Here is an 18,240-nt window from a genome sequence, read left to right on the forward strand (position 1 = left end):
ACTTCCTCTTGTGGTTGAGTTCTAGCTTCAGAGCATTGTGGTCTGAAAATATGCAGGGAATGATCCCAATCTTTTGATACCGGTTGAGTCCTGATTTAGGACCGAGGATGTGATCTATTCTGGAGAATGTTCCATGTGCACTAGAGAAGAATGTATATTCTGTTGCTTTGGGATGAAATGTTCTGAATATATCTGTGATGTCCATCTGGTCCAGTGTGTCGTTTAAGGCCCTTATTTCCTTGCTGATCTTTTGCTTGGATGATCTGTCCATTTCAGTGAGGGGAGTGTTAAAGTCCCCTACTATTATTGTATTATTGTTGATGTGTTTCTTTGATTTTGTTATTAATTGGTTTATATAGTTGGCTGCTCCCATGTTGGGGACATAGATATTTAAAATTGTTAGATCTTCTTGTTGGATAGACCCTTTGAGTATGATATAGTGTCCTTCCTCATCTCTTATTATAGTCTTTGGCTTAAAATCTAATTGATCTGATATAAGGATTGCCACTCCTGCTTTCTTCTGATGTCCATTAGCATGGTAAATTCTTTTCCACCCCCTCACTTTAAATCTGGAGGTGTCTTCGGGCTTAAAATGAGTTTCTTGGAGGCAACATATAGATGGGTTTTGTTTTTTTATCCATTCTGATACCCTGTGTCTTTTGATTGGGGCATTTAGCCCATTAACGTTCAGGGTAACTATTGAGAGATATGAATTTAGTGCCCTTGTATTGCCTGTAAGGTGACTGTTACTGTATATTGTTTCTGTTCCTTTCTGATCTACCACTTGTAGGCTCTCTCTTTGCTTAGAGGACCCCTTTCAGTATTTCCTGTAGAGCTGGTTTGGTGTTTGCAAATTCTTTCAGTTTTTGTTTGTCCTGGAAGCTTTTAATCTCTCCTTCTATTTTCAATGATAGCCTAGATGGGTATAGTATTCTTGGCTGCATGTTTTTTTCATTTAGTGCTCTGAAAATATCATGCCAGCTCTTTCTGGCCTGCCAGGTCTCTGTGGATAAGTCAGCTGCCAATCTAATATTTTTACCATTGTATGTTACAGACTTCTTTTCCCGGGCTGCTTTCAGGATTTTCTCTTTGTTACTAAGACTTGTAAATTTTACTATTAGGTGACGTGGTGTGGGCCTATTCTTATTGATTTTGAGGGGCGTTCTCTGAACCTCCTGAATTTTGATGCTCGTTCCCTTTGCCATATTGGGGAAATTCTCCCCAGTAATTCTCTCCAGTATACCTTCTGCTCCCCTCTCTCTTTCTTCTTCTTATGGAATCCCAATTATTCTAATGTTGTTTCGTCTTATGGTGTCACTTATCTCTCGAATTCTTCCCTCGTGGTCCAGTAGCTGTTTGTCCCTTTTTTGCTCAGCTTCTTTATTCTCTGTCATTTGGTCTTCTAGATCGCTAATTCTTTCTTCTGCCTCATTTATCCTAGCAGTGAGAGCCTCCATTTTTGATTGTACCTCATTAATAGCTTTTTTGATTTCAACTTGGTTAGATTTTAGTTCTTTTATTTCTCCAGAAAGGGCTTTTATATCTCCCGAGAGGGTTTTTCTAGTATCTTCCATGCCTTTTTCAAGCCCGGCTAGAACCTTGAGAATTGTCATTCTGAATTCTAGATCTGACATATTGCCAATGTCTGTATTGATTAGGTCCCTAGCCTTCGGTACTGCCTCTTGTTCTTTTTTTTGTGGTGAATTTTTCCGCCTTGTCATTTTGTCCAGATAAGAGTATATGAAGGAGCAAGTAAAATACTAAAAGGGTGGCAACAACCCCAGGAAAATATGCTTTAACCAAATCAGAAGAGATCCCAAATCGTGAGGGGAGAGAAAGGGGATAAAACGAGGTTCAAAAAAAAGAAAAAAAAAAGGAATTAAAAAAAAGAAAACGAAGAAAGAAAAGTATGAAAAAGAAAAAATATATATATTAGATAAACTAGTTAATAAAAGTTAAAAATGAAAAGGGTAAAAGTTAAAAAAAATTTAAAAAAATTTAAAAAAATTAAAAAAAAATTCTAAAAATTTAGCAAAAGTAGAGAAAAAAATGAAAAAGAAAAAAATTACTTTAACTCCAAGACTAAAAAATCACAGGGAGAAAGCCATGAGTTCCGTGCTTTGCTTTCTCCTCCTCTGGAATTCTGCTGCTCTCCTTGGTATTGAAACTGCACTCCTTGGTAGGTGAACTTGGTCTTTCCTGGATTTCTTGTTGATCTTCTGGGGGAGGGGCCTGGTGTAGTGATTCTCAAGTGTCTTTGCCCCAGGCGGAATTGCACCGCCCTCACCAGGGGCCGGGCTGAGTAATCCGCTGGGGTTTGATTTCAGGAGCTTTTGCTCCCTGAGCGCTTTCCGTAGAGTTCCGGGGGACGGGAATACAAATGGCGGCCTCCTGGTCTCCGGCCCGGAGGAGCTGAGAGCCCGGGGCCCCACTCCTCAGTGCACCCTCAGAGAACAGCGCCCAGTAATTCCCGTCTGCCTGACCTCCAGCCGAGCTCCGAGCTCACTGAGCCTACGGCCGGTTCAGTGTAACCCCAAGCTGCGAGCTCACTGTCGGCTCTGTCTCTGCAGCCAGCTTTCTCCCTCTAATACCCGCAAGCTCTGCAACACTCAGACACCCCTGATCCTTCTGTGACCCTGCGGAACCTGAGGCCACGCTGAACCCGCGTGGGCTTCGCCCCGGTTTAGCCTCTGGAGCGATGTCCCTCAGCGGAACCGACTTTTAAAAGTCCTGATTTTGTGCTTCGTTGCTCCGCCGCTTGCCGGGAGCCGGCCCCTCCCCCCAGGGTCTATCTTCCCGTCGCTTTGGATTCACTTCTCCGCCAGTCATACCTTTCAGAAAGTGGTTGTTTTTCGGTTTCTAGAAGTGCTGTTCTTCTTCTCTTCGATCTGCCGATGGATTTGCAGGTGTTTGCAATCTTTAGATAAGCTCTCTAGCTGATCTCCTGCTAGCTGAAGTAGTCTCAGCCTGCTACTTCTCTGCCATCTTGACTCCTGGCACATTCTACTTCTTTTTTCCTTCCTTCTTTATTTACTGGGATAAAGGGAAACTTTCCCTCATCAACTATTTGTATACTTTGAAGTATACCTTTGTAAGAAAGGACAGTCTTGACTCTATCTCCTGCCTTTTTTTTTTAAATTTTTTTTTTAATTTTAAAAGATTTTATTTATTTATTTGAGAGAGAGACCGTGAGAGAGAGAGCATGAGTGAGGAGAAGGTCAGAGAGCGAAGCAGACTCCCCATGGAGCTGGGAGCCTGATGCGGGACTCGAGCACGGGACTCGATCACAGGACTCCGGGATCATGACCAAGCCGAAGGCAGTTGTCCAACCAACTGAGCCACCCAGGCCTCCCTGCTCTTTTTTTTCTTTAAAGCAGTCTTCAGAATGAGTTGGTTCTCTAACATCCTTCAATGATGATCAGGTAGATTTTTTTTAAAAAGTGTCAATGTGAACTCACATTTGTAATGCATTTCAATCCATTTTAGTTATTATTCTTACTGAAGCACCTATCTTTGGCCAGAAGAAGCCTCTTGAAGTGATTCTGAACCTTTTGACACTACTCCAGTAATCTTTAACAGCAAAATTGAAATAATAGTCAAAATTTGATTTCTGATATGACAAGATACCCATTCTCATTTTGTGTAGTTCCTGCCCTAGTGATACCTTGAAAGAGCTCTGTTTCCTTTTAGTGGAGGATGCTATTCAGAAACCATAATGTGGAAATTACAAGTACTCATTGCTACTGCATTGGTCTTTGTTTCTAGATCTTTTTACTAGACAGAGCTATGAAATACATATGTTTTTGAAAGATAAAATATGTAGTGAGTTCATAGTTATATATTTTTAAAAGATTTTATTTATTTATTTGACAGAGAGACTGGGAGAGAGGGAACATAGCCAGAGAGAGTGGGAGAGGGAGAAGGAGGGTGTCCCACTGAGCAGGGGGCCCAGTGTGGGTGGGGCTCGATCCCAGGACCCTAGCATCATGACCTGAGCTAAAGACAGCTGCTTTAAGGACTGAGCTACCCAGTCACTCCCATAGTGATATTTTTAAAGAAATATTTATTTATTTAAGAGAATGAGAGAGTGCCTGTGTGAACTGGGGGCAGGGCAAAGGGGGAGGGTGAGGGGCAAACAGATTCTGTGCTGTGTGTGGAGCCTAACATGGGACTGGATTCCATGACCCTGCATTATGACTTGAGCCAAAACCAAGAGTCAGATGCTTAGTTGACTAAGCCACGAAGGTGACCCTCATAGTAATATTTTTTTCTTTTTTTAGGATTTTATTTATTTATTTGACAGAGAGAGACATAGTGAGAGAGGGAACACAAGCAGGGAAAGTGGAGGAGGGAGAAGCAGGCTTTCTGTAGAGCAGAGAATCTGATGCGAGGCTTGATCCTAGAACCCTGGGTTCATGACCTGAGCTGAAGGCAGAGGTTTAAGGACTGACCACCCAGGCGACCCTCTCCTTTTCTTTTAAGACATAGTGTTATTTCTAATTGATAGGATAGGATTTTACTTAGCTTCTTTTTTTTTCAATTTATTTATTTTCAGAAAAACAGTATTCATTATTTTTTCACCACACCCAGTGCTCCATGCAAGCCGTGCCCTCTTTAATACCCACCACCTGGTACCCCAACCTTCCATCCCCCCGCCACTTCAAACCCGTCAGATTGTTTTTCAGAGTCCATAGTCTTCTTGATCTTATATTTGTGTCTCTTTTCCTGGCCCTGACAATCTTGGTGCCTAACAACATTAATATAGTGAATAACTGGTTATATCCAAAAAATGTATTTTTATAATTGTTTCATAATACATCAGTGTCAATATAGTTACTAAGAATGATTTCTAAAAATAGTTCAAGAAATTTTTTTGCACTTCTTTTATTCTTTGCATATATCTCACTAGGGTTGTATAGTTAAAGTATCATTTTATTATTATTAAAATATATTTTTAAAGATTTTATTTATTTATTTGAGAGAGCATGAGAGAGAGGGGAAGAGAGGATGAGCAGGCAGTGGAGAGGGAGAAGCAGACTCAGGGCTGTATCCAAGGACTCTGAGTTCATGACCTGAGCCAAAGGCAGAAGCTTAACCAACTGAGCCACCCAGGTGCCCCTTAAAATACTGTTTTATTTTTATTTATTTATTTATTTAAAGATTTTACTTATTTATTTGACAGACAGAGATCACAAGTAGGCAGAGAGGCAGACAGAGGGAGAGGAAGCAGGCTCCCTGCTGAGCAGAGAGCCTAATGCAGGGCTCGATCCCAGGACCCTGGGATTGTGACTCGAGCCGATGGCAGAGGCTTTAACCCACTGAGCCACCCAGGCGCCCCTTGTTTATTTATTTTTAAAAGATTTTATTTTGGGACGCCTGGGTGGCTCAGTTGGTTAAGCGTCTGCCTTCGGCTCAGGTCATGATCCCAGTGTCCTGGGATCGAGTCCCACATCGGGCTCCTTGCTTGACGGGGAGCCTGCTTCTCCCTCTGCCTCTGCCTGCCACTCTGTCTGCCTATGCTTGCTCTCGCTTCTCTCTCTATGACAAATAAATAAAATAAAATCTTAAAAAAAAAAAAGATTTTATTTTTATTTTTTTGACAGAGAGAGATCACAAGTAGGCAGAGAGGTAGGCAGAGAGAGAGAGGGGGAAGCAGGCTCCTCACTGAGCAGAGAGCCCAACGTGGGGCTCGATCGCAGGACCATGAGATCATGACCTGAGCCGAAGGCAAAGGCTTTAACCCATTGAGCCACCCAAGTGCCCCTAAAATATTATTTTAAAAGTACTTGAAATAATTCATTTTTCTTTGATGAAGCCATTGACTCGATACATTGTTAGATTTATTTATTTTAAATATTGTATTTATTTGAGAGAGAAAGCATGACTTGGGGGGAGGGGCAGAGGGAGAGGGAGAAGCAAACTTCCTGCTGAGCAGGGAGCTGGACGTGGGTCTTGATCCCAGGACCCTGAGATCAACCTGAGCTGAAGGCAGATGCCTAACTGAGTTATCTGACACCCGGATTCATTTTTTTTGTTTGCTTTTGATTTTAGGCAATTGCTTTTTTCCCTGCCATTATGATTGAATTTTGTTTTATAATTATGTCAAATATTTATTTTTTATTTTTATTTTAAAAATATTTTATTTATTTAATCGGCAGACAGAGATCACAAGTAGGCAGAGAGGCAAACAGAGATACGGGGGAAGCTTGCTCCCTGTCACGCAGAGAGCCTGACGTGGAGCTGGATCCCAGGACCCTGAGATCATGACCTGAGCCAAAGGCAGAGGCCTTAACCCGCTGAGCCCCCCAGGCACCCCTAATTATGTCAAATATTTATATGGTTCCAAAGTAAATTCTACTGAAGGAAGTATATTCAGATAAGTCTACCTTCTATCTGTGTCCTCTCCACCCTATTCTCCTGTGGATAGCTATTTTGTTTATTGTTTTTCCTTTTTTTACAAAAATAAAGCAAACAGGTATATATACATGTCTTTCACCACCCCAAAGGATCTTAGATAAATGGTAGCATTCCATATATATACTTTTTTCCACCTTTATTTTACCTCATTTAAGGTTATATCCTAGCAATCAGTCTGTAGCAGTATATAGAGATATTCCTCATTTTTTAAAAATATTTTTTTTATTTGTTTGATAGAGATCACAAGTAGGCAGAGAGGCATGCAGAGATAGAGGGGGAAGCCGGCTCCCCACTAAGCAGAGAGCCCAATGTGGGCCTCGAAATAGGAACCTGGGACCATGACTTGAGCTGAAGGCAGAGGCTTAACCCACTGAGCCACCCAGGCGCCCCTATTCCTTATTTTATAGCTACACAGTATTCATCCAGCTTCCTTCCATGGACATTTGGATGCTGCAGTGAATTGCCTTGTTTATATGCTTTTTTAAAAAATTTTAAATCTACTAATTATAATTATTTCTGTTTTCACTTCTCATGGTTTCCTCCGTATATTTTAATCATACATTCATATCACTGTGTTAGTTTGCTAGGGCTGCCATAACAAAATAACACATACTAGTTGGTTTAAACAATAGAAATGTATTTTCTCAAAATTATGGAAGCTGAACGTCCAAGGTTAAGGTGTTGGCGGATTTGGTTTCTTCTGAAGCCTCTCTCCTTGACTTGCAGATGGCTGCCTTCTCACTATGTTTTCATATGGCCTTTTTTTTTTTTTAAAGATTTATTTATTTATTTATTTATTTGACAGAGAGAGAGAGATCACAAGTAGGCAGAGAGAGAGAGGAAGGGAAGCAGGCTCCCTGCTGAGCAGAGAGCCCGATGCGGGACTCGATCCCAGGACCCCGAGATCATGACCTGAGCCGAAGGCAGCGGCTCAACCCACCGAGCCACCCAGGCACCCCTCATATGGCCTTTTCTCTCTATCCCTGCATCTCTGGTGTCCCTTTGTGTATCCAGATTTCCCTTTTTTAGGACACCACGCCGATTAGGGCCCACTACAGTAGTCTCATTTTAACTTCCATCAATTTGTTAAAGACCCTCTCTCCAAATACAGTCCCATTATGAGGTACTTGGAGTTAGGGCTTCAACATATGAATTTTGGGGAGACGTAGTTCAGCCTATAATAATAATAAAATAATAAAAAGAAGATCTTGACATATCAGTTTTAGATATGATCTATTTTTTTCTTGCTCTAATAGATGAAGATTTATCTTTCTATTATCTATTATCCCCCCATTCCCCCTTCAGTTTTTGTTAATTATTTTCTACTATTTTTAATTTATCTGATGGTAACCTTTTTGAACTTCAAATGTAATATATAATATATTAAAATTTTTCTACATCAGGGGCACCTGGGTGGCTCCGTGGGTTAAAGACTCTGCCTTCGGCTCAGGTCACAATCCCAGGGTCCTGGGATCGAGCCCCACGTTGGGCTCTCTGCTTGGCAGGGACCCTGCTTCTTCCTCTCTCTCTGCCTACTTCCCTGCCTGCTTGTGATCCCTGTCTATCAAATAAATAAATAAAATCTAAAAAAAATTTTTTTTACATCAAAAACTTATGGTTTACTATATGTTGGCTAACTGAACATAATTAAAAAAAACCCAAAAACTAGAAATCCCCTCCGTATTTTTTTCTTTCTCTGTCAATTTTGGAGAGTATGTTTTTACTTTCTACCCTGTGAGGATATTTGTACTTTCGTGTTCTCTCTACCTTTCCCTCACCTTTAACCTTCCAATTTCTGTTAATTTCTAATATTTGCATTTTTGGCTTTGTTGTTTTCAAAGATAGAAAACTAAAAGGAACATTTTACTGATTGTGACAGGTATACAATTCTGTGGATGATGCTAATACTCTTTGTTTCCATCTGTTAATTCTCTTAATTCTGTTTCCTTAGATATTCTTCTGTTTGTTGAGTGTGATGTCCTTTCATTGGGTTGGTTTCCCTCAATTGTTTGGTGATTCTTGCTCATTTGATTTGAGATTCCTTGATAGTCTGTGAATGCCGTTTCACACTATTTACCATAACCCAAATCAAGTGACTGATCAAGAGGTAGGGCTGAATATTTTGCATTGGCCTGTGTTGTCAGCCACCTGGCACTCTCTCGCTTAAGTGATTGTACTCACTATTCCTTCCTGGAGAGGAGGGAAGATACCTCTTGGTGGGCAAACCTGCTGCCTGATAATACTGTTCACATCCAGGATGTTTTCTACATTTTGCATTTTTGTGCATTTTGTTATGTGGGTTTTTGTTTCATCCCATTTGCTGTCTATTTTTCAGAAGTTCCTCATAATTTCAGGTCAAATGAAAATGCCCCTTATTTTCCAGGTTGAATAAAAAAAATACGTATATATGTTCTCTTATTTCTAGGGAATGAAAAAAAAAGATACATCTTCTTAGAGATTGTGTGTATCATTATATATATATGACATAACATACATAATTTCTAGGGATTTAGAGTATATAAAATTTATACCAAAGTTTGTAGTATACTTATATTCTATACATAAATTTATAGTAAAATGTACAGTGTATTTATTATATATATTTTATACATGCACACATACACACACACACATCATTTCTATGGCTTTGTAGAAGGGGTTGAGCTGTAGTTCATGCTCAGTCCTCCCATCTTGATTCAGTTCTTGTTTGCTTCCGTAGCATTTGTGCATATTACATAGCAACTATATATTTAGATGTCTGTCAGTTATAATACTGTGAGCTTCTTTAGCAAGGTGTGTTGAGTTATAGTCTAATGCTTATCATATAGCTTCAAGTATGTGAAGAACTAATTTTTCAGAACTTTCTTTTTTTTTTTTTTTAAGATTTTATTTATTTATTTGACAGAGAGAGATTACAAGTAGGCAGAGAGGCAGGCAGACAGAGAGAGGAGGAAGCAGGCTCCCTGCTGAGCAGAGAGCCTGATGTGGGACTTGATCCCAGGACCCTGAGATCATGACCTGAGCCGAAGGCAGCGGCTTAACCCACTGAGCCACCCAGGTGCCCAGAACTTTCTATTCCTATCTAAATTATCCTAATATCTTCTTTCAATAATTCTTAGAAAATGTGTTTTCAAGTTATTAATTTTTTATTGCCTTTCTTGAGGCCATTTCTATTAATTTATGGAGTTCAGAACAGAACATAGAACTATAATAAATGCTATTTTTTTCTGGTGATTACACTATGGAATATGAGCAGAGGATTAAATATTTTATCTAATACCCTCTTCAACCAGTTGGGAAGAGTTGTGAATTTAAAAAAAAATTATTTTCTAACTTCTTTCTTCCAGATGAATATGAAAACAGGAAAAGGGTGGGTGGATGTTGGAAATGCAGTGTTTGCTGATCAGTTTTTTCAAGCTGCCATGACTGTAAGTTTACCAGTGATTTTTAGCTGTAGCAATTATTAATAATAGTTGTGGTTACTCTCATCATGACATTGTATTGTGGTTTTATTTTCCAGGGTCTGGAGCAGTTATATGTTAAATTAATGCAGAGAAGCTCCACTGAGGTCCACATGACTTTGCAGAAGATTGCTGTGGAGAGGGACCTTTTCAAAGTGCTTTCTTACCAAGCAGAGGCAGTAGGTATCATGGTCTCTATAGCCTTACAGTGGGGCATTTTGTTTATGTAAATGCAAAGTGATGAGATAAACTTTTTAGAAGAAAAGGCGTCATTGGCCTTTCATGTAGGATATTATATTTGACCTTTTATCTCCATCTTATATCTGAAGGTAACATTACTAATGGTCATTTATATCTATGTGGGGGTGGTTGAAGTTAGAAAGGCTGATATGTAACTAAACATCATTGTCAATCACTGCATGTAATGTCTGTCATTTCTTTATGGCAGTACCCTCCACTTGAAACACCTCTCTGTGACTCTCTCCTACATTAACAGTCTGCCTAAAATTGCCTGAAAAGAGTCTTCTCATTTGCAATTGTTCTGAGTTGTTTACTGAGGTTTTCTAAAAGTCTGCTCCTATCACTGTTTAAAATTGTACTTTACCTGTGTTTGGCTTGTGGGTTTCCTCCTTTGTCACCGTGCAGTTAGGTATTCATTTTTAGTTGACAAAATGTAAGCCATGATGAGCTTGCTCTCTGTAGAATTTATGTAACTCTGGAAATGAAAAAGAGACTTTAAAAATCATGTAGTATAATCCTCTTATTTTTATTTTTTTAATATTTTTATTGAGAATCAACTCATATACTACAAAAGTCACACATTTAAAATGTACAGTTCAGGGACGCCTGGGTGGCTCAGTGGTTTAAGCCTCTGCCTTCAGCTCAGGTCATGATCTCAGGGTCCTGGGATCGAGCCCCACATCGGGCTCTCTGCTTAGCGGGGAGCCTGTTTCCCCCTCTCTCTCTGCCTGCCTCTCTGCCTACTTGTGATCTCTCTCTGTCTATCAAATAAATAAATAAAAATCTTTAAGAAAAAAAAATAAATAAAAATAAAATGTACAGTTCAATGATTTAGTATATTCATAGAATTGTGCAATGTTCAACACATTTAAGCCAGCAGAAGGAAGGAAATAATAAAGATTAGAGAGGAAATAAATGATACAGAAACTAAAAAAAAAAACCAAAACAGTAGAACTGATAATGAAACCAGGAACTAGTTCTTTGGAAAGATTAATAAAATTGATAACCTGGGGCACCTGGGTGGTTCAGTGGGTTAAGCCGCTGCCTTCGGCTCAGGTCCTGATCTCAGGGTCCTGGGATCGAGTCCCGCATCGGGCTCTCTGCTCAGCAGGGAGCCTGCTTCCTCCTCTCTCTCTCTGCCTGCCTCTCTGCCTACTTGTGATATCTCTCTGTCAAATAAATAAATAAAATCTTTTAAAAAAAATTGATAACCTGTATCCATACTTTTACCAAAAAGAAATGAGAAAGGACCCAAATAAATGAAATCACAAATGAGACAGGAGAAATAACCAATACAACAGAAATATAAGAAATTATAAGAGAATATTATGAAAAACTATAAGCCAACAAATTGGACAAGAAATGAATAAATGGGGCGCCTGGGTGGCTCAGTGGGTTAAGCCACTGCCTTCAGCTCAGGTCATGATCTCAGGGTCCTGGGATCGAGGCCCGCATCGGGCTCTCTGCTCAGCAGGGAGCCTGCTTCCTCCTCTCTCTCTGCCTGACTCTCTGCCTGCTTGTGATCTCTCTCTGTCAAATAAATAAATAAAATCTTTAAAAAAAAAAAAAAGAAATGAATAAATGCCTAGAAACATAATAAACTACCAAAACTGAAATAGAAAGAAATAGAAAAGTGTAACACACTGATAAACCAGTGAAGAAATTGAATCAGTAATTGAAAAACTCCCAAAAAACAAAAAGTCCAGGACCAGATGCTTTCATAGGTGAATTCTACCAAACATTTAGAAGAATTAATAAGGGTGCCTGGATGGCTCAGTCCATGGAACTTGCAGCTCTTGGTCTCAGGGTTGTAAGTTTGAACCCACTGTCAGGTGTGGACTTTACTAATAAATAAAATCTTGAAAAAAAAAAAGGATAAGACTTAACACCTATTCTTCTCAAACTATTCCAAAAAACAGAAAAAGAAGGAAAACTTCCAGATTCATTCTGTGAGGCCGGCATTACCCTGATACCAAAGCCAGATAAAGACTACTAAAAAAGAGAACTTCAGGCCAATATCTCTGATGAATATGGTTGCAAAAATTCTCAACAAAATACTAGCAAACCAAATCCAACAATACATTAAAAAAATAAGTTCTTGGGCGCCTGGGTGGCTCAGTGGGTTAAGCCGCTGCCTTCGGCTCAGGTCATGATCTCAGGGTCCTGGGATCGAGTCCTGCATCGGCCTCTCTGCTCTGCAGGGAGCCTGCTTCCTCCTCTCCCTCTCTCTGCCTGCCTATCTGCCTGCTTGTGATCTCTGTCTGTCCAATAAATAAATAAAATCTTTAAAAAAAAAGTTCTTTATAGTTTTTGGATACTAACCCTTTATCAGATAGGTCTTTTGCTAATATTTTTTCCCATTCTGTAAGCTACCTTTTTGTTTTGTTGATTGTTTCCTTTGCTATGCGGAAGCTTTTTATCTTGATAAAGTCTCAGTAGTTCACTTTGGCTTTTGTTTCCTTTTTCTCCAGAGACTGTTCTAGTAAGAATTTGCTACCATCAGTGTCAAGAAGTTTCCTGCCTATGTTCACTAGGATTTTGATGGTTTCCTGTCTCATGTTTAGGTCTTTCATCCATTTTGAATTTATTTTTGTGTATGGTGTAAGAAAGTGCTCCAGTTTCATTCTCCTGTATGTTGTTGTTCAGTTTTCACAATATTGTTTGTTGATGAGACTGTTTTCCATTGGATATTCTTTCCTGTTTTGTCAAAGATTAGTTGACCATATAGGTGTGGCTCCATTTCTGGGTTTTCTATTTTTTTTATTAACATATAATGTACTATTTGTTTAAGGGGTATCTATTTTTTTAAGATTTTATTTATTTATTTGACAGACAGAGATCACAAGTAGGCAGAGAGGCAGGGAAGCAGGCTCCCCACTGAGCAGAGAGCCCAATGTGGGGCTCGATCCCAGGACCCTGAGATCATGACCTGAGCCGAAGGCAGATGCTTTAACCCACTGAGCCACCCAGGCGCCCCTCTATTCTTTTTTTTTTTTTAAGAGTTTATTTATTTGAGGGGTGCCTGAGTGGCTCATTCATTAAGCGTCTGCCTTTGGCTCAGGTTATGAACCCAGGGTCCTGGAATCAAGCCCTGCATCAGGCTTCCTGCTCAGTGGGAAGCCTGCTTTTCCCTTTCCCACTCGCCCTGCATGTCTTCCCTCCTCCATGTCAAATAAATAAATAAAATCTTTAAAAAATCTTTTAAGAAGATTTTATTTACTTGAGAGAGAGTGAGAGAAGGAGATGGGTGAGGGTCAGAGGGAGTAGACTCCGTGCTGAGTGGGGAGCCTGTCACAGTACTCTAGCCGCTGATCATGACCCTGGCCAAAGGCAGATGCTTAACCAGTTGAGCCACTCAGGTATCCTGGGTTTTCTATTCTGTTCCAGTGATCTCTGTGTCTGTTTTTGTGCCAGTACCATACTGTCGTGTTGACTACAGCTTCATAGTCCAGAATTGTGATGCTTCCAACATTGCTTTTCTTCTTCAGGATTGCTGTGGCTATTTGGGGCCTTTTGTGGTTCTGTACAAATTTTAGGATTATTTGTTTTAGCTCTGGGAAAAATGCTGATGTTATTTTGGTAGGGATTGCGTTAAATGTGTAGCTTGCTTTGGGTAGTATAGACATTTCAACAATATTTGTTCTTCCAATCCATGAGTATGGAATGTCTTTCCATTTCTTTGTGTCATCTTCAGTTTCTTTCTTAAGTTTTCTGTAGTTTTCAGAGTACAGATTTTTACATTTATGGTTAGGCTTATTCCTAAGTATCTTACAGTTTTTGGTATAATTATAAATTGTATCAATTCCTTGATTTCTTTTTCTGTTTCATTCTTGTTATATAGAAATGCAACAGATTTCTGTATGTTGATTTTTATATCCTGTGACTTTGCTGAATTTATGTATTCTAGCGATTTTTGGTGGATTCTTTTGGGTTTTCTGCAGAGAGTATCATGCCTTCGGCAGATATTTACAATTTGACTTCTTCCTTACCAATTTGGATGACTTTTACTTCTTTTTGTTTTCTGATTGCTGAGGCTAAGAGTTCCAGTAGTATGTTAATAATGGTGAGAGTGGACTTCCTATCTTGTTCCTGAATGTAGATGAAAAGCTCTCAGTTTTTCCCCATTGAGGATGATATTAGCTGTGAGTATTTCTTATATGGCCTTTACGGTGTTGATGTATGTTCCATCTATGCCTACTTTGTTGAGGGTTTTTTATCAAGAATGGATGCTGTATTTTGTCACATGCTTTTTCTGAGTGTATTGAGAGGATCATATGGTTCTTATCCTTTCTTTTATTAATGTGGTGTATCATGTTGAGTGATTTGCAAATACTGAACAACCTTTGCAGTCCAGGAATAAATCCCACTTGATTGTGAGTGGCACCCTTTGTCAAAAATCAATTGATCATAAATATGAGGGTTTATTTCTGGACTTTTAATTGTTTTCTATTGATCTTCATGTCAGTTTTTATGGCATACCATACTGTCTTGATTGCAGTAGCTATGTAGCAAGTTTTGAAATGAGAAAGTGTGAGTCTTCAGTTTTGTTATTTTTAATATTATTTTGACTATTCTAGGTCTCTTGTGTTTTCATATGAATTTTAGGATAGGCTTCTCAATTTATGCAGGGAGGCCAGCTCTGGGATCTTCATAGGGATAGTGTTGAGTCTGTAGAGGATCTTGAGTAGTAGTGCTGTTTTAAACTATTATCTTTTCTGATTCATGGGATGCCTTCCCATTTATTTAGGTTTGATTAATTTTTTTTTTGTTTTTTTAATGGTGAAGTAGAAGTTCAAAGAGTAAGTTAGTTGAAGATCTGAGACCAGAACCAAGATTTTCTGACTTTCTGCCCAGTGCTTCCTTCCCTGCAAATTAGAATGACGTATAAAAGAGAACCCCCACTTTTGGCAATTTTGTCTTTTCTTTCTTTCTTTGATAATTTCTTTAATTTTATTTACCTTTTTATTCTGATAAGGATTCTACATTTATTTTGAGATAACAAGTTTGGTTATTTTTATATCCTGGAAAATGATAATCTATAATAGTAAAAATTCCAAATTGAGTTTTATTCACCTATTTTTAAATTTTTTTTAAAGATTAAAAAAAATTTTAAAAAAATTTTTAAATAAACATATAGTATATTTTTATCCCCAGGGGTACAGGTCTGTGAATTTTGTCTTCCTTTTAATGTTAGTATTTTTGTGGGTTATATTAATGCAACTACTAAAAAACTGAAATGAAGTCCAGTAGGTCTTGGTGTTATGTGTACACTCTTCTACCAATTTGCTCCATGTCCTTGGGCTGTTACTTTACCTCTCTGAGCCTGTAAAATCCAATATTTAAGAGATCAACTGTCCGTGCGCTACATTTTGACAGAGGTACATTTGGTTTGCTAGTAGTTCAAATGAAAAAGATCTGTGTGTGTTAATTGTCTACAAGCTCAAGTTTCAATCAATGATGCGATGTAGCTGCAAAAAAGCTAACATTCTTAGGCTATATTAATAGATACGTAGTGCAAAGCTATAGGTAGGTGTTTTCAACTAGTTAACATCTTAAATATTGTGATCAGCCTAGGCATCACACTTTAAAATCATTTTAATAGTCTGGAAGATATATCATGTGAAAAATATTTGAGGGATATAGAGATGTCTACCTGGGAAAAAAAAGAAGACAGTAGGAATTATAGCTCTGTTTGACTGTTTTGAAGACTATCGTATCAAAGAAGAATTAAAGTCCACAGAATAGAACTAAGACCTTTGAGAAAGATATTTTCAAAGTGTTTGGCTCAATTTAAAGTGTAACCTTTTATCAGTGATAATGATCAATGATACTAGAGCTTTGTTGCAAGATATCTGTTGTCATTCAAAGACGGCAAACAAAGGTGTGAACATCCTAAGAATTATATATATTATAGAAAAGATTCCTTCATTAGATAGGAAATTAGATTAGGTACCCTTTTGTCCCTTCCTTTTTAAAAAAAAGATTTTATTTATTTATTTGACAGAGAGTTCACAAGTAGGCAGAGAGGCAGGGCAGAGGAGAAGGGGGAAGCAGGCTCCCTGCTTGTGGGGCTCAATCCCAGGACCCTGAGATCATGACTTGAACCACCCAGGTGCCCCCCCTTTGTTCCTCCTTAATACAAAGATTCTATGATTTTAGAAAGTGTTGTAGTATTCTTTGGTGTTATGGGTGTTGATATCTAAATACAGAAATTTTTAGTAGTTAAGATCAATAATGAGAATTATATAATTCTTGATTTTGGTGATGATGTCTTCAAAATATGAAATGAAGACTAATTGTTTTTGCTATGAGTAGACTTTCCATTTTGAGGATATTCTCACCTTTAGGGCCTGTGGGTTTTGTTGATGTCTGCTTGGCAAAAGACTATCTTTATGACCTACTGTCAATATTGGTATTTACTAATGAGTTTTCTCTGTACCAGTAGAGTCCTTGAGATATTCTTAGAGATGTTTATAGACCTTATCTTTCTCTAGGCATTTCCCATGAAGTGATTAGAGAATTGCTTTATTAATTTATTATTCAACAGACAATGAGTATCTTATACAAATAGAGTAGTAAGTTAGGCTTTGTCAGGGAGGAGAATAATCATATATCATATCCTCAAGGAGATTATGGTTTAGTTGGTGAGGTAAATAATGCATATACAAAATAGAATGAAGTATCATAAAGGTGGTACAGATAAATTATCTACACGGAGTGTTCGGTGCTGTATAGGAATAGAGCTATAAGGTCTGATCATTTTTCCCTCCATAAAATGATGAGGTAGTTTGGAAGTTAGGCTATAAATATAATTTTTAGAAAATGAGAAAAGGAAAATATAAGTGCCAAATGAATGGCATAGATTGGGCAGGGCACAGACTTTCTTTAAGGTAGTCACATGGTGTTGATAACAATTGTTAAGAATTTACTTTTCCTCAATCTCTACATCCACCTACAAGATGATAGATAATCTTCTGTTTACCCTTTTATCACAGATTATCTGCAGTCTTTTAGCATTGTAGAAGTAACTATAGATCTTGTTGTTTTTCCTAATTTCTTATTTTCCTCATGTATTGGCCATGCCTCTTTTTGCTGTCTATACCATCTGCCGATGCAAGGGCCATCTATTGTGCTCCTGCTCCATTCCTCCTTTACTATGGTAAGACCCCTTGTAGAAGCTGACAGGGCCACATGGATACAGGAAACTTGAGTTTATCCATAAAGACTATGATGGAGGGTATCTTGGAAATGCAAGGCATGTGGAAAAATCAATTTCTCCAGTATACTGAGGGCCATGGTTCACTGTCTCTCCCTACTAGTTAAAAAATCAGTAATAAAAAGTTAATTTTTATATTGTCAGCATCTAGCATGGTACCTGGCACATAAGAGATAATATGTAAATGTATGTTATAGTAATGAATCTCCTCTCCTATTATCCCTCTGTATCTTACTCGTTTCCCCCAAATGAGTAATAGTAGCATAGGAGATATGAAAGGTTGAGAGATAACTGGTATATAGAAGTGCTATAAGTATGTAGGAAAGGGGGCAGAGATTATTGTGAACTGGGTTAGTAGAGGAAGACACACAAAGGATTTAGGGCATGATTTGGATTTTTTTTTGTTTTTTTTTGTTTTTTTTTTGTTTTTTTTTTATGATTTGGATTTTGGAGGAAGGAATAGATTTCGAAAGCTAGTAAAGAGAGCCCAACATATTCCAGGCAGAGCAAAGGTTTGAGCATGAGCAAAATCATATAGGCAGAAATTGATAGGTCTTGTTAAAAGAATGTTGAGTGATCAGTTTATTTGAAAGAAACTATTTGTTCAAGGACACAGGAAGGACTAAGTGTAGAGGAGTAATTTGGGCCAAGTTGAGAGGCCCAAATATACCTCTCTGAAAAAATAATTTTGATATTTTCCTAAAGGCAGTGGGGTGGTTGAAAGGTTTTGGAAGAGGTAAGATGGCACCAATCAAAGAGTAGCCTTGAAGTAGTGCTTGGGATAAAAGGCGCAGCACTAGAATATAGTCTATGATTTTGTAATAGCATTTTATGGTGACAGATGGTAGCTGCACTTATGAGCATAGCATAATGTATAGAGAAATCGAATCATTCTGTTGTACACCT

General features: G+C 38.4%; 1 protein-coding gene across 1 annotated transcript in view; it reads left to right on the top strand.

Annotated features, from left to right (window-relative positions):
* The window catches only part of TEX11 (testis expressed 11), a 335,773-nt gene that overhangs the window by 31,047 nt on the left and 286,486 nt on the right, over positions 1-18,240 (top strand). Inside the window, exons 5-6 of the mRNA XM_044234723.1 lie at positions 9,765-9,845; positions 9,938-10,057. Of these exons, the coding sequence (XP_044090658.1) occupies positions 9,765-9,845; positions 9,938-10,057 (201 nt within the window). The remainder of the gene's footprint in view (positions 1-9,764; positions 9,846-9,937; positions 10,058-18,240) is intronic.

This window comes from Neovison vison, chromosome X (assembly GCF_020171115.1).
Source record: "Neovison vison isolate M4711 chromosome X, ASM_NN_V1, whole genome shotgun sequence".
Taxonomy (NCBI): domain Eukaryota; kingdom Metazoa; phylum Chordata; class Mammalia; order Carnivora; family Mustelidae; genus Neogale; species Neogale vison.